This window comes from Artemia sp. Qi Xiang Cuo, chromosome 10 (genome assembly GCF_049724085.1).
Source record: "Artemia sp. Qi Xiang Cuo chromosome 10, ASM4972408v1, whole genome shotgun sequence".
Classification (NCBI taxonomy): domain Eukaryota; kingdom Metazoa; phylum Arthropoda; class Branchiopoda; order Anostraca; family Artemiidae; genus Artemia; species Artemia sp. Qi Xiang Cuo.
In genome coordinates, this window is record NC_142803.1 from 68,527,254 (window position 1) to 68,552,826 (window position 25,573).

The 25,573-nt window shown below is 33.6% G+C and overlaps 1 protein-coding gene across 2 annotated transcripts in view; it reads left to right on the forward strand.

Moving 5' to 3' along the window:
• Positions 1-25,573, forward strand: part of LOC148948091 (alpha-2-macroglobulin-like protein 1) — a 113,331-nt gene that overhangs the window by 49,725 nt on the left and 38,033 nt on the right. For both annotated transcript variants that reach the window (XM_089095693.1, XM_089095694.1), the window contains exons 10-14: positions 3,176-3,404; positions 8,417-8,622; positions 13,362-13,444; positions 15,635-15,750; positions 21,612-21,762. In XM_089095693.1, the coding sequence (XP_088951819.1) occupies positions 3,176-3,404; positions 8,417-8,622; positions 13,362-13,444; positions 15,635-15,750; positions 21,612-21,762 (785 nt within the window). The remainder of the gene's footprint in view (positions 1-3,175; positions 3,405-8,416; positions 8,623-13,361; positions 13,445-15,634; positions 15,751-21,611; positions 21,763-25,573) is intronic.

Below are 25,573 nucleotides of genomic sequence, written 5' to 3' on the forward strand. Positions count from 1 at the left end.
GTTTCTTTTCAATTTAATTTCGGATCGTGTTTATAAATAATGCTGGGTTATCCGGCGCCCCCTTCATAGCAACGTTACTTCCCCCATGAAAACTTCCTCCATGGAAAGATCCTCCCAGGTACCCACCCACCCCCCACTACCAGAAAAAATTCCCCCCTGAAAACGTCTGTATAATTCCCAATAACCATTACTATACGTGAACATTGGGCAAAGTTCATAAATTGCAATCCTTCCCCCGGGGACTGTGTAGGATTAAACCATCCTCAAAGACATAGTTATTATATTTTTTGACCATGCTGAACAAAATGACTATCTAAAAATTTTGATCGGGTGACTTTGGGAAAAAATGAGCGTGGGAGGGGGCCTAGTTGCCCTCCATGTTTCTTGGTTACTGAAAAAGAGCAATAGAACTTTTAATTTCCGTTTGAATCAGCCCTCCCGTGATATTCTAGTACCACTGGGTCAATACGATCACCCCTTGAAAAAAAAAAAAATCCGAATAAACATCTTTCTTCTGGCAAAAAATACAAAATTCCAAAATTCCAGATAGGAGCTTTAAACCCCTACAGTAGGGTTCTCTGATACGCTGAATCTGATGGTGTGATTTTCATTAAGGTTATATGACTTTTGGGGGGTATTTCTCCCTTTTTTAGAAAATCAGGCAAATATTCTCAGGCACGTAACTTTTGATGGGTAGAACTAAACTTGACGAAACTTATATATTTGAAATCAGCACAAAAATTTTATTCTTTTGATGTATCTATTGGTATCAAAATTCCGTTTTTTAGAGTTTCGGTTATTATTGTGCCGGGTAGCTCCTTACTTACAGTTCGCTACCACGAACTGTTTGATACTGATATATATCTCTTAAAGTTGTAATAATTTTTATTTATTAAAGTTAAAAAATTTAAAACATTTAAAACGTATTTTGTCGTTTAGTGTCGTAGGATGAAAGGATTAGAACGGCTTTTGAGTCTTCAACGGGAAGGTGAACGGAAAACAGATGTTTTGGTTTAAAAAAACACAAGACAAGTTAAGTTTGTTCTATAATAAAATTAATGGCTGATAATTATAGCCTATATTATAGCTATTAAGCTATTATATTAAGCAATTTATATTTTTGTTGCCCAAATATATATATTTTTGCCCAACAATTAAAAATTGTTGAAAAAGTTTCCTCAACATACAAATAGCAACCCATACTATGGATTCTTATAGAAAAAAAAACCTGAAAACATAAAATATTATTTTTTCCATGAAAAAGACTATGTTAATAAGAAACGAACGGAATTTAATTAAAACAATCTTTTCCCACAAAACAATTTTTTCAAAGAAAAGTAAAGAGCTCCATTAAGCCGAGAATTAGCAAAAATTAAATCAAACAATCTTCCAAGCGTAAAAATACTAAAAAACTATGAATAAATCAATGAAACTCCCATGCCTTATAAACACCAGAACACAATTTGTGCTTTACTGAAAAAAAAAAAAACAAGAACAAAAACACAAATGAACAAAAAGAACAAAAAAACATTTCAAACGTATTTTGTTTTCAGTAAATCCTAAATTATGTTCTGATCTTGAGAAGGCATGGGGATTATCAGCCCTACTCGTGTTAATTTTTGCTCGTTTTGAGTTTGACGGCTATTTATTGTAATTTTTGTTTGTTTTGAGTTTCATTTGATAGTGATTTGTGGTAGTTTTACGCTTGGAAGATTATTTGACTTTATTTCTGCTCATTTTTGGCTAAATGGAGCTCTTTACTTTTCTTTGAAAAGTTTGTTTTGTAGAAAAAAGTTTTTTATTAATTACATTACATAATTAATTACATAAGAATAAACTTTGGTTAGATATTATTAGATTTTAGCCAGTATTTTTGCTTTACTCCTTAGGCTTAACCTTTCGATTAGGCATAGAAGAGTTTTGGTTCCTAGATTTTTGCTTTTTCCAAATATGTATATATATATATATATATATATATATATATATATATATATATATATATATATATATATATATATATATATATATATATATATATATATATATATATATATATATATATATATATATATATATATATATATATATATATATATATATATATATATATATATATATATATATATATATATATATATATATATATATATATATATATATATATATATATATATATATATATATATATATATATATATATATATATATATATATATATATATATATATATATATATATATATATATGTAAACTAGAAAAATATCTATTAAGTGGTGTATTTGAAACCGTGTTTATTTGGTTTTTTTTTCTTAATTCAGAGGGGATTAAGCTAACAAGCTAAGTCTGGAACTATTTTTTTTTTAAATTGCGACCAGAAAAAGGTCTATCAAAAGTCATTTTGTGAACTCAAGGCACAGTAAGCGCACAATTTCAGAAGACATTCGAAAGAGTTCAAAAGACATTAAAGATACAATTGAAGTTCCAATTGAACTCGAAGAAAAAGTATATAAAAAGTGTTTCTTACATTCGCTTTAAGAATTTAGAGGACATTAATTGCAGAATTCAGGTTTTGAACAATTCAATTTAAGTTTCAAACAAATATAGTTTGAAACTACAGTAAGTACAATCTGAAAAATGTTTTGTTTATACCTCAAAACACATTTGCACATTTTAGGTGCAAATGTGGTGCAAATTAGGTGCAATTAGGTGCAGCTAATTTGGTGCACCTAAATTAGGTGCAAATTAGGTGCTTTTAGGTGCAAATTACACAAATGCACGTTTTAGTGCCTCCTAAAAAATTTAGTGCATAAAAAATTCCTCCTGAAAAAAATTCAGGTGTAAACGACTAAGATTCGATATTACGACAACATTCTTATCAAAGTTGTGTTTAGAATTTGAAATTTTAGCGCACACGGAATTGCAAATTTTAGTGCACACAAATTTTAGCGCACACAAATTTTAGCAAATTTAAGTGCACGCCACATTTAGTGCACATTATTAGTGCAAATTACTATAATTCGGTATTAAGACAATTTAATTTTGAACAGCTGTAGCTCGAAGATAGGTCATGAAGGAACCTCCTTTATAATTATTCGGTTTTAAATTTCTGTGTCTTTACTTATTTAACCTTATTCTTTATTTTCTTTGACCAATTTAATCCTAATTGTAATCATAGTGATAATGGCAATCATGTGCAGTATGTCGAAACTCCACATACAATCACAACCTGGACCGGTCGAACCCTTTGTGTATCTCGAGATGCAGGATTTGGTATGTCTGAAAAAGCAGATTTGGAAGTGTTCCAACTCTTCTTTGTCGAACTCAACCTGCCATATTCAGTCAAAAGAGGGGAAATCCTTACACTGAAAGTTTCTGCGTTTAATTATGCACAGTATCCATTGCCTGTAAGTTTTTTTTTTAATTTTTTAGTTGTTTAAAGTTTTTATGATTTCGATAAATATATTTTTTTTTTAATATTAAACTGTTTTAATTGCTCATAAATTCTTTTTTATCCTTTAATTTTTTTTTTAAATTTTAGTATCTGAATAATATCATTATAAATGTAAATAATTATTTGATAAAAAAAGAAACTTTTATTGCTGTAATTCAATGGGTATTTGAACTTTAAGTTCCGAAATAGATTATTTGAACTAACAATATTGACGATTTGTGTCGCCCCATTTAGTCATAAGAAATTTGCTACTTAGTATGTTAAGATAACAAACCGCTTATGTTAAGAGGCAGTTTTTTTTTCTATCAGGTCTTGATGGCAATTATAAAATAATCTGGTGTTTATAAATAATCTGGTGTAATCTAGGTCTTTTAAGATCGAAATCTTAAAAGACCTATCGCACTTGAGTAAGATGTAAAGTTTCGGAAAAAATCATAAATACTTAAGAGTTCTTGCCTTCCGGTTAAAGATCCCCCCCCACCAGTTCCTGCCTAGTTTTGACCCGATTAGTTTTTGAAATATTTTTTTCATAGTGATCCATTTTTGGCATACATCTTGATGGTCAAAATCCGTAATTGGGTTGTTCGGGTGTGAATAGACCCAAAATTAGTTCAGGGGAAAAAAATTATTTTTAATTCTGATGTTCTTGGTTCCTTAGCCAGTCATTCTAAGAATTATGCTACCGAAAAGTAAAGTTTACTGTCATGAACTTCCGTGTTAAGAAAGAGTGCTTTACTTCATATGTTTATTTTTCTGACGTATTTGTGAGCCAATTATTTTATTTCTTATTTCTGTAAAGACGAATAATCATACCTTCTTAAAACCGGATCGGTTTTAAAACCGGTGAGACCGGTTCTTAAAACCGGTCTCAAAACCTGATTGGTTCTTTTCTGTGAAATTAAATAAAAAAAAACAACAAGTTTTTTTAACAGAAATTATTACGTATATGAGGGGGCTCGCCCTCTAGTTAATACCTCGCTCTTTGCGATAAAGTTCAAATTTTGTACCGATTCCTTAAGAATGACCCCTGAATCACAAAGGTCGTTTAATTAAAATAGATTAACTTTTTGAAAGTACTAAAAAAACTTTTAGCATAAAGAGGGAAGCATCTATTAGAGAGCGAACCCCCTCATATACGTAATCATTTCTGTACGTTTTAAATTTTAATGTTGCTCCTTACTTTCAGTTGAAAAAACTTGTTTTTTTAATTTAGTTTCTGATCGTTTTTTAAATAATGTTGGGAAATCTGGCGCCCCCTTCATAGAAATTCCCTTCCCTCATGAAAACCTCCTCCATGGAGATATCCTCCCACGTAACCCCCTACTCCGACCCCCCCCGACCAGAAAAAAATCCTCCTGAAAACGTCTGTAACCTTCCCAATAACCAATACTATATACAAACAATGGACAAAGTTCATAACTTGCAGCCCTTCCCCCGGAGACTGTGGAGGATTAAGTCATCCTCGAAGACAAAGCTATAAGATTTTCGACTATGCTGAACAAAATGGCTGTCAAAACTTTGATCGGGTGACGGGGAAAAAATGAGCATGTGAGAGGGCCTAGTTGTCCTCTAGGACCCTAGAGGACAACTTAAAAGGGCACTAGAATTTTTTGGTCACTCAAAAGGGCACTAGAATTTTTAATTTCCGTTCGAATGAGCCCTCTCGCGACATCCTAGGACCACTGGATCGCTACGATCACCCCTGAAAAAAAAAAACGCAGTCGTAATCTTTCTTCTGGCAAAAAATACAAAATTCCACGTTTTTGGAGATAGGAGATTGAAACCCATAGAATAGGGTTTTCTGATACGCTGAATCTGATGATTAAATTTTCATTAAGATTCTATAGGGTTTTCTGATAGAATAGATGGTTTCTGAATAGGGGTTTCAGATAGAATAGGGTTTTCTGATACGCTGAATCTGATGATTAAATTTTCATTAAGATTCTATCACTTATGGGTGGTTTTTACACCTTTTTCCGGAAATAAGGCAGATTTTTTCTGGCTCGTGACTTTTGATGGATATGAGTAAACTTGATGAAACTTATATATTTGAAATCAGCTTAAAAATCCAATTCTTTTGATTTATCTACTGGTATAAAATTTTCTTTTTTTAGAGTTTCGGTTACTATTGAGCCGGGTTGCTCCTTACTTACAGTTCGTTAACACGAACTGTTTGATTTAAGCTATTAAAAATAAACGAAATTTTTCATTTTGTGTAAAAGTTTTTTTGTTGTTGACAAGTTAACTCTCCATTTCCCTGTGGGTACTACCTTCCAACAGTCCCACATATAGTAATGTTCTGCAATTGTCTAGCATTCTATTGTATCGACAAATGTTTATTTTCTAATCGAAATCAAATTCATAACTTTGAATACAGCCACGTTTAACAAATTGGGGCAAACTTTGAGAAAATGCTCCAAAAAAATTTAGAGAATGGAGTGTAAGCTTTCCTGTTGCAAGGCCTTCTGAGTCGAGAAGTTCTGACCATAGAAGTAGATGCAGCTAAAAAAGAAACTGGCATGTTTCTGAATTGGCCTCAAATGATTTTGTGCAGCTTTCCGTTGTTACTACTACGAGCAGCAGTCATTTCATTTATTAAGAGGATTCGGTACCTTAAAATCACTTTGCAAATCTTGTGCAGCCTTCCGTTGTTACTACTACGATCAGCAGTCATTTCATGTATTAAGAGGATTCGGTACCTTAAAATCACTTTGCAAATCTTGTGCAGCCTTCCGTTGTTACTACTACGAGCAGCAGTCATTTCATTTATTAAGAGGATTCGGTACCTTAAAATCACTTTGCAAATCTTGTGCAGCCTTCCGTTGTTACTACTACGAGCAGCAGTCATTTCATTTATTAAGAGGATTCGGTACCTTAAAACCACTTTGCGAGCCTCAGCGTCGGCTGACTTTCTCAAAGACAAAAGGCCCCTTAAGATGATCCTTAAAGGTATCAAATTCACTTGATTCATTTTAAGAAATTTCTTACAATCTATCAGTCAATGTCATAAACCAGGCTCATACTAATAACATAAAAATTATGGAATAGATAAATATTATATTTTTATACGATATATATGTATATTTACTGACGCACAAAAAAAATTTGTTCTTATGGAATAATGGATTGAATTTGTAACTTTTACAAATTACAATTTACAAATTTTAAACAGTTGAACTAATCCAGCTCATCGGAGGCAGCACAACCTAAGTAAAAAGTAATAAGCCTGCAATGTTTTATATATTTTATTGTTCTCTTTTTGGCTCCTTAGTATATAAGGAGTGATCGTAGGAACCCCGTAGGGGGAGGGGATGTCACATTGATTGGTGAACAACTAGGCCCCCTTCCGAACCCCTTTTAGTCGTCCCCTTTATAGCCCGTTAAGGCCTTTGAGATAGCCGTTTTGTTATGTCCCCAGGGATGGAATAAGCTCCACAACCCCTGGGGCAAGGACCTTAAGAATTGAAAATTACTAATTTACATTAAAGCATTGATTTTATCATGGCAAAGGGGGTGTTAATTGATGTCGGGTGGAAACCTCCAGGGATTACTCTTTGGGTTACAAGGATAAAACAGTTTCTTTTTAGGGAGGAGATGGGTAGGTGGCCTGGAGATGGGGGTGGATGGGTAGGTGGCCTGGAAATCAGGTAATAGGCCCAACTTTGTTTTGTCTTTTAGCAGTTTGGAACTTAATCCTTTGATCGTGAGTCAAATTTTAAGTGACCAAAAAGATTGTAAGGCAACTAGTCCCCCTCCCACGACCCTTTCCCCTCCAATTAAATCCGATCAAAATATTGAGATTTTGGTCGTTTGATTCTAGTAATCCATTTAGAAATGACTTGACCCCCTAACCTAGAGTCTTTGGGGAAAGGGCTGTAAGCTAGGCAATTTGCCCATTGTTCAGATGTAGCATTTGTTATTGGTAAATATAATGTTTGTTTTTTTTTGTTTTTGTTGTTATTTTTTTTTTTTTGTGGGGGGGAGGGAAATCTGTGAGGGGTGTATTTTTCACGGATAGAATTTTCTTAGGCGAGGAAACTTTCCAGGAGACATTTTAAATGGGAGGTAGAGGAAAGGGATTTCCCTGCATGATCTGAAACACACTCAGAAATTAAATAGAAAACATTTTTCAGCTGAAAGTAAGAAACAACATTAAAACTTGAAACGAACAAAAAATTTTCCGAACAGGATGGGGGTTTTCCCTTCCCCAACCTTCGTGCTTTGCACTAAAGTTTGACTTTTTGTCAAAATTCTTTAACAAAGACGGCTCAAACACAAGGGCTGTCTAATTCGAATGAAAAGTATTTGTAAAGAGCTTTAAGACTTCAGCGTAAAGAGGGAGGTTTCAGGAGAAAACAGTCCTCCTCATATATTGAACAATTTCTGTTCCTTTTAATTTATAATGATGCTCCTTACTTGCAGTTTAAAGAACTTTTGTTTTTTTTTTTGTTTTTTTTTTTTTTTTAATTGCCCAAAAGAAAGGTTTATTGATATGCATAGTAATGACTGGCATGTTACAGAATGTACATAATGCACATAATGACATATTGACATGTACATAATGGCATTTACACGTACAGTAATAACTGGGCAGTACAGGAATAGCTTTCATATCATAGGTATATAAACATTCGGCCCTTAGGCTATTGGTTGGACGTTTTTTTTGGAAAAGGGGATTAGAAATGTGAAATAGGTAGGCTTGTTAGTCTACTATTTCTCAGCTTCTCCCAGGGGAAAGGTCAGAGCATGCATTTCAGCATACGAGTTTTTCAGGAAGAGGGGGGGGGGGTTGAAATACGAAATAGGTACATTTTAGCTTTTGAGTTTTTAGGTTTTCGTAGGAAGAGTGGATCTTCAGATTAATTTAAGCCAAATATTAATTCAATTCCCTCTCATCTGCACGTTTAATCGGAAAAATTAATTGACAGTAAATTTAAACAATCTAATAAAATGATTTTTTTGCAGATAGCATTAAAAATAAGAGAAAGTGATGAATACAATGTTCTGTCAGGCAATGAAATGCCATCAAGATGTGTTTCAGGCCAGTCCAAATCAACATTCACATTCAAAATTGAGCCAAAAGTTCTAGGCAGTGTCAACATAACTGTCGATGGCTTCCTTGACGAACTGTTTGATGCTGAGTGTGGCCCTGAAACGATTCCATCTACACGGTAAGTTAAAGAGTAAAACCATAGGGTGAAATAGAAGAAATGCTTTTTATTTATTGGATGTTCTATTGAACATATATTAATTATAGCAATCTTGGAGTCCTATCTTAAATAGTATTTTGCTTTATATTTGAAAAAACAAATAACGCAAAATTTGAGCACTCTTCTAGATTTCTTATTAATCTTAAAGTTCATAAAATAGTTCAAAAATGAGGGATAACTTCGAATTAAAGTTGTAATGAAAAAAAAATCTTTATTTACAGCTATGTTGTTTTTAGCATTAATGGGCACCAAATTAAAAATAAAAGAAAAAAAGTTGGGAAAAAAAATGTAAAAAAAAGGAACCAAAAAACCTAATAGAATGCACCTTTCTTTTTAAGGTGTAGTTGTCTTAGGGAATTAAAACATTCTTAATATTTGAATTTTTACAAATGAAAAGCATTATTGAATTTATCGAGTTAGTTGTGATTATTTATATTTGCAGTTCAACGTAGAAACGCTGACGGAATATGACAGTACCCTAAAAACTACATAATTTTGAAATCATACAAAGCAAAAATCCGAAAATGACGTCAAACCGAAAATGACGACAACCGAAAAAGACGTCATGCGTGAATTCATACGTTTTCACGTATGAATAGATCTAAAATGGGTCTTGAGGCAAAAAAAAGTTATTGGTATTTTAATACCCAGTTACACGTTTAGAATGCCTATTGGTTTGGAAAGAGATGAAGGCTTCCTATTATATTTGCTAATACGTAGACTAAAACAGAAGACGAAGCCTTGGTTTCTTCTAATAATCTTCTGATACAATTGCTTCTAATACATGAACTAGTCTTATGACATCTAATATGTCTAATGATGTAATACGTGATATATCTAGTAGCCTACTTGTAATGACAAGGTGAAATCTATTCTCTATAGTTTTTGTAGAAACTTCTTACGGTGTGGAATTCTTGTGACCCTTATTACCTATTCATCTTTGGATAAATAAAGTTACTGTGATTCCTTAATAAAACTAGAAAGTGAGGAATGCATTTAAATGACGCTTTAAGTAAGGAGTGAAACAAACTTGAATTAGAACAACCGTTTTCCCCTTCAGTAGTTTTTCAAAGAAAAGTATGTAAAGTATTAATTTATTTGTTAAATTATATTATTTATTAATTTATTATATTATTATATTATATTATTATATAATTCAATATTATTTTATTACTATTTAATATTATATTATTATTATGTAATATTATATATATATATATATATATATATATATATATATATATATATATATATATATATATATATATATATATATATATATATATATATATATATATATATATATATATATATATATATATATATATATATATATATATATATATATATATATATATATATATATATATATATATATATATATATATATATATATATATATATATATATATATATATATATATATATATATATATATATATATATATATATATATATATATATATATATATATATATATATATATATATATATATATATATATATATATATATATATACACACACACACACACATATATATATATATATATATATATATATATATATATATATATATATATATATACACATTTAAGCTCTCTCGACACGGATACGACGGGCAAGTAAAATATTTTTTGGCATGATGGTGACCCTCTTTGCGTGAATGGCACACAAGTTGGTATCCTCAAAAAGTCGAACTAGATACACCTCACAACCAACATGCCTTAGTGTTTTGACTTAGCTCCTATGTGTAAACACTCGGCAATTTGACATGGGGTGGTCAAATCATCCTCGGAGGCTCAGCTATTAATACTTTCTGACTGTTTTGAACAAAATGGCTATCTGAAAATTTTGATGGGATTTTTTAAGGGGGGTAGCTAAAAGCGCGTGGGAGGGGGCTGGAATCCTTCCAATCACTTTTGACTCTCAAAAATGGCAGTAGAAGTTTTAATCGAATGAGTCCCCTCCGAAGTTCCTGCGACTACTCGTTCCATACGAAGTGGCCTGGGAAGAAAAAGTAATACATTGAAGCTAAATTGCTCTATTACGCTGCCTATTAGAATAGGCCTTAAGTTTGCCTGTTTGAAGTTAAATATCAAAATTCGATGATCACACCTTGGAGTTGATATTTGTACCTAGATACGTCGTATTTGTTCATTAGTGAAATTGTTAATATTCCAGTTAAACTGGAAAGATGCTGTAAAAAAAAAAAAAAAAAAAAAAAAAAAAAAAAAAACGCTTATTCAACCTTTCACTTGTTTTTAAATGAAAACAACTGAAACGAGCCTATTTTCTGTAGACAAAATGATGCTAGCATATTGTACATCCTAAGTAACATTTTCAGTATTCATGCAACTGAACAACTGAAAAGGAGTTGTTGAACAACTGAACAACTGAAGTAACTGAAAATAACTGGAAAGGAACCCTCTTTGAAAAAATAAACCTGCAAGTCTCTTGAGCATTTTAAGTAGGATAGTATTTTCAATCTTAGTTGCCTAAGGGATTTTTTTTCATCATGTAAACGTAATCTCAACTTCTATAATAGGTTTCAAATAAATATTCACTTTACATTAAATTTTCTTTTTTTTTAAAATGAGTATTCAGGTCGCTAAGGCCAGAAATAATAACGAGCGCGTCAATATTAAAAAAAAAAGTTAAAAAGATATTTACTATACATACTAAACATACCAACATACAGCTATTACTGCTACTGCTAGAAATTCACTGCAGTGTCATGCCGTCTTGCACAGCTGCGCATATTCCTTCTCCCCCCTTGTCCATTTAAAGTTTCAATATTTGCCCCCTCCTATAAAATTTTGATTTAATTTAATTGATTTATTTGATAATTTTGGTAAATAAAATATATTAAAATTTTCGGAGGGGACATGAGAAATAAGATAAAATTTGGGAGTAAAAAAAATCATAATTTATTTTATTAGTTATATTTAACTTAGTGATTTTCAACTTAACATGGGTTTTATTTACATTGAATGAACAAATACATTGACCGCCAGAAGCGATTTATTTAAAAAAAAGCAAAAACAAAAATGCCAAAAAAGAAAGAATTTTTAGCCCTATCCTATCAGATCCCTCCCCACTTCTTTTAAAGTACATGCATCTAATTGTTATTAGCTCTGTTCGTCTAAATATGTTGAGGGGGGGGGGCAGGTTTAAACTAATTTTTTTTTACCCAAATACTGGCCTTCTCTTCCCTTCCTCCCGCCTCACCTTTTGAATTTATTTTATTTAATTGATTTAATACTATGGTAAATATTTCGCTGGTCATTTTACTGAGTTACGAATAAAGTGAACATACCACTAAATGCTATTGTTTATGCTCTTTCTGAATATAATAATTGCTTCTCTCGCAAATTCAAATTTAAACCTTTTTTGAACCCTTGAAAATGACCAAAACATGTCTGGTTTTTGGTATAATAAAAAAGGATTAAAACGTCGGTTTCAAACTTACCATTTGATCATAAATCCATTTTTTAAATTTAAAAAGCATAGATTTATCACGGTTAAGCTGGATAAAAAATTCCAAAACAATTTCTCCGTTTTTCTATCCGCCATGTTTTTTCTGTCGGCTTTGATATTTTTCGACATATAGGTGAAACGGCAGTTTTTAAGCGGCCTAACAGAATAAGAAGAAAATATGGCGGAATTGTTTTGAACGTTTTTTTTATTCAACTTTAACTTGACAAATCAATGTTAGTGAATTATACAACTTTTACAAAATGAATATACAATGAAATAGTTTTAAACAAATAATATAACCCATTTTTAGGTCTATATCCAAAAAATTAGAATGATATTTTTATTTTCAAGGGTCCTAAAAGAGATTAAATTTGAATTTGCGAGAGAACCGTATATCATATTCAGAAAGAGCATAAAAAATGACATCTAGTGATATGTTCACGTTATTCGTAAGTCAATAATATGAACAACGAAATATTTACAAATTCTATTTCCTTATTACATCTTACCACCCTATTAAGGGTAAATATACTTTTCATTTTGCCCTAGATGAGTGGCCTAAAAGCACAATTCTTTTAGCCTGTGTGGCGTACCCCTAAAAAGTGGCCTATCCTTTTTAATACTAGCCCTTATTCCTAATTGGCGGAGAGTATTCTTGCATTTTTAGTGAAATTCTGAAACAAGTAATGGGAAGAAGAAACATACAATGACTGTGGGAGGATTTTGGAAGGAAATAGAGGGATTTGTAAATAGAGGGAATAGAGGGATTTGTAAATAGAGGAAATAGAGGGATTTGTAAATAGAGGAAATAGAGGGATTTGTAAATAGAGGAAATAGAGGATTTGTGGGAGGAAATAGAAATTTATCGGTAACATTTACTGATGAATATTGCCTAGAAGGAGCTAGAAGGAATATTACCTAGAAGGAATATTGCCTAGAAGGAACTAGCTTCTTCCTAAAAGGAACAAGCTCTGTTAATTAAAATTTCTGTTTGATTCTGATTGTGGTATTTTGAATAATTCTAGCATGAAAATTCATCGAACGTACTTCTTCATTTTAAGCGTTATATCTTGAGCTCCATAATAATAATCATTATTTAATTCCACATTTCATTTTACACTATATTAGGAAGGTGTAAAACTCGAAAAGAACACATTAAAATATTCCGAATATAGGGAATATGAAAAAAGCTTATATATTTTGAATTCTATTTCTTTTTAGAGACACTGTTGTCAAACCTCTGTTGGTTATCCCAGAAGGTCTTCCAGTTGAGAAAACATTTGCTGGAATGCTCTGTCCAAAAAGTTAGTATGACCTTTTTTTTATAAAGGTTTTGACTAGCGAAATTGGAAAAAAAGTACCAGGAAGAGCGTATGAAATGAAGATTGATTGTAGTTCTGCAGAAAGTATACAACACCTGGCAACCTTGACTATTCAGAAAAACAGGTTTGCAGATATCATCAAAATCAAATATCTGTATTCACAGGAAAAAAAAATCCAGAATAAACGTGAAACTTTCCATTAAGATACTGAAAGAAAAAGTTGCAATTTACAATTAAGTATACCTGAAATGTATTTATTTTACTGTTTCTTTTTTTGTCAGATGTAGAAAGCAGTCTCTTCTTCCTCACTATTGTGGTGAATAAGATAAACACAATGATAATAATTATGAATTTATAGATTTAAAAGATTGACTCGTGTTGTAATTTACCTGCTTACTGAGGTTCGGTAGGATGCTGATTAATTGTTATCTTAGGAATTGGCTTATGTTTTGACTGGCCAGTAACTAGGGCTTAGACGGATTTTAATTGACAAACAAAAAAATATAAATTAGCAAACCAAGGGATTAGAGGCTGATTATTTATTATGCCTCTGCCATAGGACAGAAACATAATGTGCTTTATTTAATTTTTTATTGCTTTAACTTTGTTAATGTCATTTGGAAATCCAAAAACCGCCTGAAGCTGACCACGTCAAGAACAGGTGGCAAGACATCAGTGCCTGAATAGACATAAGAGCAAAAAAAAACAGAATATACTCTTCAATTATAATAGAATTTAGGAAAATTATAAGAGAAAATGTTGTTTTTTTTAAATAAGATAATATTGTCATGTGTTGCAACTTATTAGCTTATTGAGGTTTGGTTTGACGTTCTTAGGAACTGGCTTATGTTTTAATTGTCCGATAATTAAGGCCAATTTGATTGGCCTTACTGATCCCAGGAGATTTATATTAATTTATGTTTTATTAATATATTTAAATATATTGATTATAGAGAAGAATAGGAAATTTCATCCAAGGCACTACCCTAGGAGCAGCCTAGTGTGTAATCCAAAATATAGATATTAAGTCTATTTATTTCTATACCCCTTTTTATTTTTATTTGTATCTGGCTAAAAATAAATCTTTTACCAAGTGTGTTTTAGTGTGCATATGTTTCTTAAGGTTTATGCTTCCTCTGTAAACTGTTGATAGATCTTCGTGGTCCTACTGTCTGAATGTACCATATGCACTGAAAAAGAAATTTGATTATTAAATAGATTGAGTTGAAACATACACAACCATGAACGTCTTAAAAAATATTCAAAATTAAGAATTTAATTTTTATGTAGTATATGTAGTAGTGGGCACCAGTTTAAGAAGAAGAAACATGCTTTAAAAACTGACAAAAAAAGCTAAAAATATAAGAAGAAAAACACACGATTTTGATCGGCCGAAATTGGTAAGCCAAGGCATTAGAGGATGATTTTTTCTTTTTTCTATCATGAGACTGGTGCTTTAACTTTATTAAATGTTAGTTGAAAATGAATACAAAACACTGATCTTGATGACGTCAAAAATAACTTCTAAGACTGCCCTGGTTGAAGTTGACGTAAGAAAATAAAAAAAGATAAATAAAAAAGCAACTTCAGCAAGTAAAAGCTCAAAAACAACAACAACAAAAAGGCTGAATCCTCCTTTCTGCCGTCTTCAGGGCAAAAAGTATAAAAATCCAAAATTTATAAAATAGATGAAACAGAAAGTGACTGGTTGTAACTGGTCGTATGTTTCTAATCCTCTTATGAAAGTATGTTATTTTGCAACCAATTAAAGAATTGATTGCAACCAATTGAAGAATTGGTTGAAGAATTTAGATACTTTAAAACAAGATAGGAAATTTCCTGATGACCTTAAATATAATAAGCTTTTCAACGAATTTATCATTCTGTATCTAGGTTTTTTTTGTCCAATTGCTTTTTTTGTGTTGTTATCAGAAATGGTAGATGGGGTGCATTTGTACCATTTGGTAGATGGCAGATGGCAGATGGGGTGCATTTGTTCCATTTGTAAGGCTGTTTCGCATTGAATTAGTCAAATTAGCGTGGTTTTTTGAAGTGATTTTCATTAAAAAATTATACCTTTGATACATTTTTTTCTCGCTTAAATGGGTTTGCAACTATCTGGTAACATATATGTGTCATTCTTATCTAAATGGGTAAAATAATTTATTTCAGCTTTTGAGGATGACAATGTGACAATTTGGAATTTAGAACTACCTGAAAATGTTATTGAAGGTTCTGCCAGAGCATGGATGAACATTGTTGGAGATATTATGGGACCATCTATTGATGTAAGTAGTTATTGAGGCATTTGGCTTTTTTTTAATATATTTGAAACCCCTAAGATACTGCTCTAAACCCCTAAGAAACCCGCTGCAACCCCTAAGATACTGCTCTAAACCCCTAAGAAACCCGCTGCAACCCCTAAGATACTGCTCTAAACCCCTAAGAAACCCGCTGCAACCCCTAAGATACTGCTCTAAACCCCTAAGAAACCAGCTGCAACCCCTAAGATACTGCTCTAAACCCCTAAAAAACCCGCTGCAACCCCTAAGATACTGCTCTAAACCCCTAATAAACCCGCTGCAACCCCTAAGATACTGCTCTACTTCTCTACTACTACTACTACTACTAACAACTTATTGCAGCACCAAGCTGCTTGAGGCCAACACAACTACTATTACTCTTCCTTGATCTCAATCAATTCAAAACCTCACTCATTACACCCTCCCAAGAAGTTTCCGTTTCCCTTAGATCTTTCCTTACGACATTTTTCCGTCCCAATCTGGGACGACCTGCTTTTTGTTTGGGCTTAGACGGTAGGCCGACTAGGAAAATATTTGACAATCTTTAATCCTTCCTCCGTAGGACGGTTACTCCTCTGTAAGGAATAATTTGAATAATGATCAGTATATCAAACTTATTGCTGTTATTATTGACCTGTGAGCTCCTTGCCACTTTTTTGGGCCGTCTTATATCCTCTTGGGTAGCTTGGCTGAACCCCAAGTGGTAGCGGGGGATAGCGGGGACGTCTTACACTATTGCTTAACTTTTAAAGTAGGACATAAACCCTGAGACTGAATAGTAGATAAGAAAAGAAGAAGCACCTCCAACATAGAAGTTAATTTCACTTAGAAACTTACACTTTTAATATGGTACTCCAGAAGGAGAGCTTATAATCAAATAATACCTATAATAGTAATAACAATTTATTGTAAAAAAAAAACAGAAACAAAATCAATCGGTAGCACACCAAAAGCTTCGCTTGCAAGGGTGTGCTACTAGCAAAAAATAAAAAAATATAAGAAAAAAAACAAAACAAAAAAAACAAAAAAAAACAAGTATATTCAATAATAAGCAGAACGGTGAAACCGTGTACCGAAGAAAAAAAAACTTACATAAATAATTCATACACAATAAAACAACATATTATCATATATGTAGGATGAATATATTTGCGATAACAATAGGCCTGAACTAAGGGAAGTTTCGACTTCAATTTGGAGGAATTTCAAGGGTTTTCCTAAGATTTGGGCACCTGGCTTTGTTCATCGGTTTTTTTTTTGCACCCAGCTGTAGCCGGAAGTAGCTTCGCCGAGTTTAGATCCCAAGACAGTAAATATGTCCTACATATTTTCCAAGGCTTGACAATGAGTGACAAGATCTATTTGGCGTGTAACCTTTCAAAGGTATATACTTTTACACAATGGATTTCTTTTAACTAATGAGCAGCGGCGTAATTTCGTCAAAATCCTGGGGGCGGGGAGCAATGTTGACGCCAATTTTCCCATATAAAGTGAAAATGAACGTAAAAACTGAAAAACCATGAAAGTACTATAGAGTACTATAAAATTACTGTGAAGATACTTCAAAGTACTATAAAAGTAAATATGTTTTAAAGAAAACTGACCTGTTTCTGTTGATCCTTGAGTTATGCAGGCTTATGTTAGTTTTGACAATATTTTTGAAGAAATTAAATTTCACCTGGGGGGGACTCAGGTTTTGGGGTGGGGGTAGGGCAAACCGAGGTCTGGGAGGGGCAGTTGCCCCCCTGCCCCACAGCAAACTACGCCCCTGCTAATGAGAAACATTCAAGCTTCGTCATGCTTCGTCATTTGGAATAGTCATAAGTAGAATTTTCAAATAAGTGGTTTTCTCTATGGTTTTCAAATAAGAATGGTAAAATCTTAGCTTAAGCCACTATTCTTTATTACAGATCCTCTAAATTTTTTAAACATATTTCTTCATATATTTAGAAGGGATACGCGCCCAACGACGCTCTGCAGAGCCCTCCAATAGTACGTTCAAATTTTCTATATAATTCTAATTTCAGCAAGGTTTGAAATGCCCTTTATTTGTGAAAACTGTAGGATGTGTGTGATTTTTAACCTCTAAATTGCACAATTTGTCTTATAGCTATAAAAGATAACCACAAAATCATTAAATGCCACTTCTGATCAAAATAATTCAACAAAGGGGGTATTGTGCTTTGATCAGGCGTGGAAGGAGCTAGATGTAGTGTGGGCACACTCACACACACCTGTCTGCACAGTCACAAATCACAGGTTTCAATCATACAGATTGAAAACCTGTGTATGACTCTGGTGTCAACAAGATACAATGCTTATGCCCTTCTGTTAATATATTTATGGGGCCGTATTTTTTACGGGCTGTTTATAGAATTTGGGAGTCTTGGTCTGCACTCTTTATCCAGCCTCCAGAGATGTATTTGGACGTTTTAATTGTGTCAATTCAGATAATTATCTTTAAATTTATATCTGTAGCCAAATGAGGCTATGGTAGCCCAGTAGGCTGTCGAAGGACTGACATATGACCCTGAGGTCTGATTTTCCCCATCAATTTTGGTGTAAGAATTTACAATTTGGGGTCGAATAAACATTCAGCCTACTTCTTGCTACCATTCTATTGATATGTGCTGAGGTACCGCTTTTGCGTCAAACGGAACATATAATGATATAATGCTACACAATAAGAACATATAAAAACATATAAAAACATATAAGAACATATAAAAACATATAAGAACATATAAACATATAAGAACATATAAGAACATATAATGCTGCTTTCTGCTGGTGTTCTTGGAACACCGAGTAATGCATTTTTAAAAATACTTTTTTTATCCCATTCTACTAATTTGCTCTGTTTTGGGGCACCATTTGCCTTAAACCCAATCTAGAAACGACCTTAATGCTTTACGGGGCTCTAGTGTATTCTGGGTAGCTAAACCTGTGCACGAAATAAGATTCGTTCACAGGTATACCCATTTGTGCACAAGATACGCATTTAGAATATACCCATTCTAGAACCTATAAAGACTAAAACGAAAAGATATTTAGATAACTTTATACCAACCTTCACTCAAATCCTTAACACCTCCAATACCTCTTATTGATTTTTTTTATTATATATATATGACTTATTTTATTATAGGCCGTTTTATGACTAAATTTTTACCTTTAATGTATGACCTGTTTGATGTGACATTATTTTAGCTACTTTAATGTTTTTCTTAAATGTTTAATTTCTATTTGTCTTTAGTTTGTCTTTGTTTATTTCTTAATGTTTTGGTGTCCCTGATCCTCATTTCATTGAAGTGCTTGTGATGGTTGTTTTTTACTTTTTTTCTTTTTTTTTTTATGACATGTACTTATATTCGGCGATTTATCGCTTGTTAAAAGTTTTAAGAATAAAGCCTTATTCTATTCTATTCTAAGACTTCGCGTCTTTCCCTGAAAAAAACGTAACAAAATGTCTCATCAATTACAATATTCCATGTGTGCTCCATCTCATAAGCTATGTCCTTAGTTCTGGAACTATTCCATACCCAGTTTCTTTACACTTTATAGCATTTTCCAGCCTAAAACTGTATTATTCCGCAAATTTCATGCAAATTTTTCTATTATTCATTTTGCAACACTGCAAAATACCTCTTTAACCTAAGACTTTTTGTTTGTTATCACTTGGCAGTAATTTCTCTCAGTTGTTTTTACTTCTCTTTGTATTTCTTTATGTTTCTGCTTCAACCTTTTTCTTCTTCACCCTCACGCCTGGTCTGTGAATTCGTCTTTATTCGCCTGTCATAGGCCGTCTCTTCATAAAGTGTTATCTCACTCTTTCTTATGTTCTATCTTATATGTTACCTATCTTACAAGCTATCTTTTCTCACTATCAATCATCCTCCTTTTGCTGACTCCTAAACTGTATGTTGAGTAGAGCAGGATGAATAGAGCAGGAGCGGATGGAGAGTGGGCTACAGCCCCTTCCCGTCTTTTTCATAATGGGCAAATGTACATATAATATCTAGAAATCTGCATCGTTATCTAAGCATATATCAAATATGTCTAAAATATAAGAAATATTCTATATTCTCATTTGTCAAGTAGTAAAAGTGGGAAATAGTGGGACTAGCAATAGCGGGAAATAAAATGTAATCTCTCTTTATTTTGTTTTACTTTCATTCTCCTAACCCTTGGTTTTCACAGAAAAAAAAACACTGCGACAGACGATATTTTGTTCACACAGGATTATCAAGTCGCCCAACATTTATTGGCAAAACATTCAATTCTGCAAGTACGTGTTTGAAATGGTTCACGGATGATCTTTAACAGCCATGCTTTCAGGATCAAAATTGCATTTTGTGTCCGTTTTCCCTTTTTCAATCAATAGTTTTGATGAGCTGGACAGCTATAATTGGCTTCTCAGTCAAACCATCTTCAATAATAACTTCGTCTTCAATCGTTGCTGTTGTGTTTTAAAAATTGGTGGAAAAGTAGCTCGATTGCCTGATATAGGTTGAATTTTTCTATCTTGATAAATTGATTGACGAAGCAACTAAAATTCTTATATTTGGTAATTAAATTGTGACAATAGTGTATTTTGCTTGTTTGTGAACCTAGGGTTAATGTTACTGGCAGTACTGTCTAAATTATTCTGCTTGAATATCAGACTTGAATTTGTACAGTATGACAATATTTTATGTAGCCATTGACCAGACTTTTACAAATAGAACGAATAGTTTGGCAGAAAATTTGAAGTTGCAATAACGTGAGCCGTACAAGAAATTAGGAACAGACCCCCAGGTTCAAGAAGGTGAGGCCTAAAACAGTCAAAACAACAAAGAAGGACGATATCAATTCTAACAAGAACCCAAGTTGCGTTCGATTTATCGAAAGTTAGTTAACTAACAAGTCTAATTTCTTCGCTTTTATGTTTTATTTGCCAGAAAGTGAACTAGAAAAGTTCACCAGGTTTTTGCAAATGAACGGGAAGTTTGGCAGAAAATTCAAAGTTGCAACAACCTGAGCCGTACAAGAAATTAGGAACATACCCCCAGGTTCAAGAAGGTGAGGCCTGAAACAGTCAAAACGATGAAGTAGATCGAAATCATCTAGGCTAATAAGAAATCCACTGTTTTGTGAACATTTTACACCTCTTGTTTCGTTTTACAAGAAGAAAATTAAACTTCAGCATTAATATTGCAGCCTCTGAGTGAGCAATTTTAATAAAAAGCTGCATCATTCAATTTGGGAAATAATAAATGAATCATCATATTTTGCAAGAGTCTAATTTTACCATGCAAGCCCTTTACCCTGGAGACAAGCATGGGGTGTTGAGTTTGAATTTCTTGCCATAAATTCTTTGTAGATTTTTAAGAGTGAAGAATTTTTAATAGTAGTTTTGTAGTCAACTTTTTAGTTAATCACGAATCTTTTTTTAAAAAAAAACGTCCGAAGTTAACTAAGAATTAAAAAACCGGTAAAATCTTCTTACTAGTTAAATAATAAATAAATTGAACAAGACTCACGTAAAGAACAAACCACCTTTCAATAATGGCTATACTACCAAGGAAATGCACTTTTTGTCAAAAATTGTGACCAGTTTTAGTGCTATCACTTGAAAATTATCAATCCTAAATCAGCTTCAAATAGCGATTCTTACTCACTTGACAGTTTTTTTTCGAAAATATTTTTCAATTTTTGGTTACTATGGACTAGGACTATTTCTTTACTAGGTTACGCGTGAGGAGCCTACTACGATTTAGAGAAAATAGAAATTCTGCCATGTGAGCTTGTGAATAGTTATTTTGGAGTAAAGTATTCACTCATTCTAATGTTTTTGCATTCAACAGGGATTGTCCAGTTTGGTAAGGCTTCCAACCGGCTGTGGCGAGCAAAACATGATAATTTTTACGCCGATTGTGTACTTATTACAGTACTTGGATTCCACTAAGCAAGCAGATCCAGAGCTGTTCCAAAAAGCCATTGGCTACTTAAAGACGGGTTGGTCAAATTTCTTTGTTTTTATATTTTACTTCCGTTGTCATATAGTATGGATAGTATAGTATCATATGGTTGTATCAAAGTTTTGAGAATTTAGGATTTTTTTTTTTGGGGGGGGGGGGGTGAGGGGGGATGTTCCGCCGCTCCCAGGTATTTTGGAGGCTTCTTCCTTAAATATAATTCCTGCTGTTGAAAGTTGTATAGAGAAAGGTTTTAAGGTACAGAAGACATAATTTGAATCTGTTGAGTGCTATTGTTTGTTCCTTGTTGTTTCTTTTTTGTATAATAATAATAATAATCTTTATTTGTTCCCTTTATCACATTGCAATAACATGGGTATCGTCAATTTAAGCACAAAAAAAAGAAAAGTACAAAAAGACACAACACCAAGAAAAACACAAATGATGAAGCATCACCTATACTTCAGGGCACTATTGTTGTAACATCTGAAGTAGTTGGGCACAAATGATTTTAGATGTCTTGTCGTCGAATGTGTAGGCGGGCATTCCAACAGTTTTTTTTCCCTTTTTCAGAGCTGCCAACCTTGTTTTGTGTGTGTGGGTCTTTGAAGTAAACGGAGGAAGGATATCTCGGTGTGTTTAGGACTTCAGGATGTCAGCTCCAAAGTTTATCAGCATTTCATGCCTCCTTTCCTCCAGGGTTGGGAGCTTGAGTTGGCTCAAGCTTTTTTCATAGTTTTTATAATTCGGCCTAAGAATTATTTTGCAGGCTCTCTTGTTAATTTTTTCCAATTCATTTCTGTGTTTCTCTGTAAGTGATGGGTGCCAGACAGGACAGCCATGCATCATTACGGGCATTACCTAGGTTTTATAGCACGAAAGAAGCAGTTGCTCTGTCATTCCTAACCATGTTAGATTTGCAAAGGATCTTAGAAAACCAGCTGCCTTTGCTGTGATCTGGCTGATGTGATCTCCAAACGAGAGATCATCACTTAATGTGATACCAAGTATTTTTACTGATTTCTTTGTTTAGAGAGGTGCAGATTCATTTATGTTCTTCTTTTTCTTCTTCTTCAGGAAGTTGGCATGCATTACACAGCTTTTCTTGACGCTTATCTGGAGCTTCACTTGATCAGCTTGATGTTGAAGCTCTGCAATAAGGGGTATGAGCTGATTGGGTGGTTGTGACAGGAAGTGCAGCAGGCTTAGCGAAAGATCACCTGCAAATTTATACCTCTGTTTCTGTTGCCTCATCAATAGGTTGATGACTATAACAAGTAAGATGGGACCTAACTTGCTCCCTTGGGCAGCTCTACACGTTATGTCTTGGAAGTTGGATGTTTTACCTTTTTCGAGTTGTACGCACTGTTGACGACCAGAAAGGAAACTTGCAATGGTACATAAGAGAAACTGCGAAACTTCCAGAGCACGGGCTTCATTGATCACAGTCTCATGACCGAGCAGATCGAAATCTTTCACGAAATCAGAAATAATTATTTCAGCAAGGGCCTCAGGATTTTCTAGGTTCTCTAGTAGATCATGAAGTAATCTGACCAGATAGTGAGTTGTACTGTGTCTTCGAAGAAAACCGAACTGTATAGGATCGATTTTGTGTTCTACTTCTGCTAGTAGCCACTGTAAAATAAAATCTTCGAATACTTTTGAAATGATGGGCGTCTTTGAAATTGGCCTGAGATCGGATGGTGAGGTTGGTGATGTTTTCCTTGGAATTGGTGTGATAAATGCCTTTTTGAATTTATCTGGGAAAATGCCTTCCAGTAGGCACTGGTTTTACACCATAGCCATTGGTGTATCCAGTAAGGGGGAGCATGCATGTATCAGCCTTATAGGATTTTCACCAGGGTACGAGGCTTACCTAATGTCTTGGTTTTCGAGTTTTTCTTGTACCTGGGAAACTGTAATAATGGGGATGGTTTTGATTGGACATTCTGTGACATAGTCTTGAGGGGAGGCTATTGGCAGCAAATATTTGAAAAGTGTGCATTAATTGCTTCTGCTGTTACATTCTCTTCTTGCTGGTCCCTCAGGATGGATTTAGACTTCTGCTGTCCCATTAGTTTCCGTATAGTTGTGTGGAACTTTCTTGGGTCACTAGCTGACAACTTAGCAAAAATTTGGTGTCCATACAGACATCTAGCTTGTTTTAGTAGTCTAACTACTATGTTTCTCTTCCGTTTATATTCGTCAGAGTGTGGCTTTGTCTCATAAAGCATGTCTTGGTCTGCCATTACTGCTTTAATTGTCGGAGTAACCCTTGGTTTATTCTGTGCCCTAATTGTAACTCGCTTTTCAGGGAAGAGTCGTTCGTACTCTCGAATTGTTTGTTCATAGAGGAGTTCGGTCCTGCTGTTTGCGTCTTTGTTTTTGAAAAGGCGGAACCAGCGTACTGAGTTGAGCCTTTCTCTGTAGCCAATTATACCTTCTTCTGTAAGTGGATGGTAGGTTGTAACTGGTTGTTCTGTAACTGGGTTGGTTTAGTAGGTTTCATTGTTGACTTTGGCCGTAATATAACTGTTGCATGGTCACTTGTTGAGAGTGGTGCTTCCGCCGAAGGATCTAAGCAGAAATCACCAAGTGTAGCAAAGATGAAGTCAAGGGTGTTTTCTCCCCGTGTTTTCACTTTAACTATTTGATGCAGGGCTGTAGAGCTTTTGATCCAGTTTGGCTTGAGGTCGTTGAAGTCCCCACAAAGAAAGATTCAGCAACCCTAAACAATAAAAGGATGAAAAACAGTATGATATATATTTCTTAAAACAGTTTCTTAAGGGTAACACATGTTTCAAACGCCGCATCACTCCAAGACCTCGTGCAAGTTTAGAAGAAATCATATTTATGTGTTTCTTCCTACTAAAATTATTATCGACATAAAATTCCAAATATTTATTTTCGAAAACCTGTGAAAGCGACAAATTTTCAAATACAATAGAAGCACTATTTACAATTTTTCCTATCCTACTAAAAATCATATAATTGTCTTAGAAGTATTAACAGCAAGGTAACTCAAGGAGGTAAACACCAAAAGGTTTTCCAGCGTTCGGTTTGCTTTATCCACTAGTTCCTCCAGTGACCGTGCAAGTATCGACGTATCGATACTTGTATCGAGTATCGACGTATACGAGAAAGAGGAACGGACCCAGGACTGAGTCCTGTGGAACTCCATATTTTACAGGATAGACTCCACTAACGATGTCAACTAACATTACTTTAGTTGACCTTCCATACAAGTATGATTTATAAACCAATCCAAGCAAACATATTTTATCCCCAGACCAGACAGGCGACACAGCAACAACTCAAAATCCACAGTGTCGAAGGCTTTTTTCAAGTCGACAAAGATAGTTAAAGGAATGAGACCTTTTTCTAGAGCTCCATTAACTATATCCAGAGGATGGTGAACAGCATGGCTAGTAGAATGTTTACTGCGGAATCTGAATTGGCTGTCACACAATATTCCTAGTTTATCCAAATATTCATAAAGTCTTCTGTGAATTATCTTTTCATAGATTTTAGACAAAATAGGCAATAATGAAATAGGTCGCCAGTTCGATAGTTCTTTTTTGTTGCCTCCTTTATACAATGGTATTACCTTTGCCAGTTTAAGACCACTAGGGAATTCACCGGTCTGGAGTGATAGATTTATCAAATGAAGTAGACAAGGTAATATATAAACTAGGATGGCATTTACAGACCTAAGATTAAGCCCATCTATTCCAGTCGAGTTGAACCTCAGTCCTTTAACTGTGCTCTCGATCTTCTTTGCTGTGCAATTCTCGAACGAAAAACTGCGCCCTTCACCTCGATTATCAATAAAGGACTTTTCCCGATGTCTT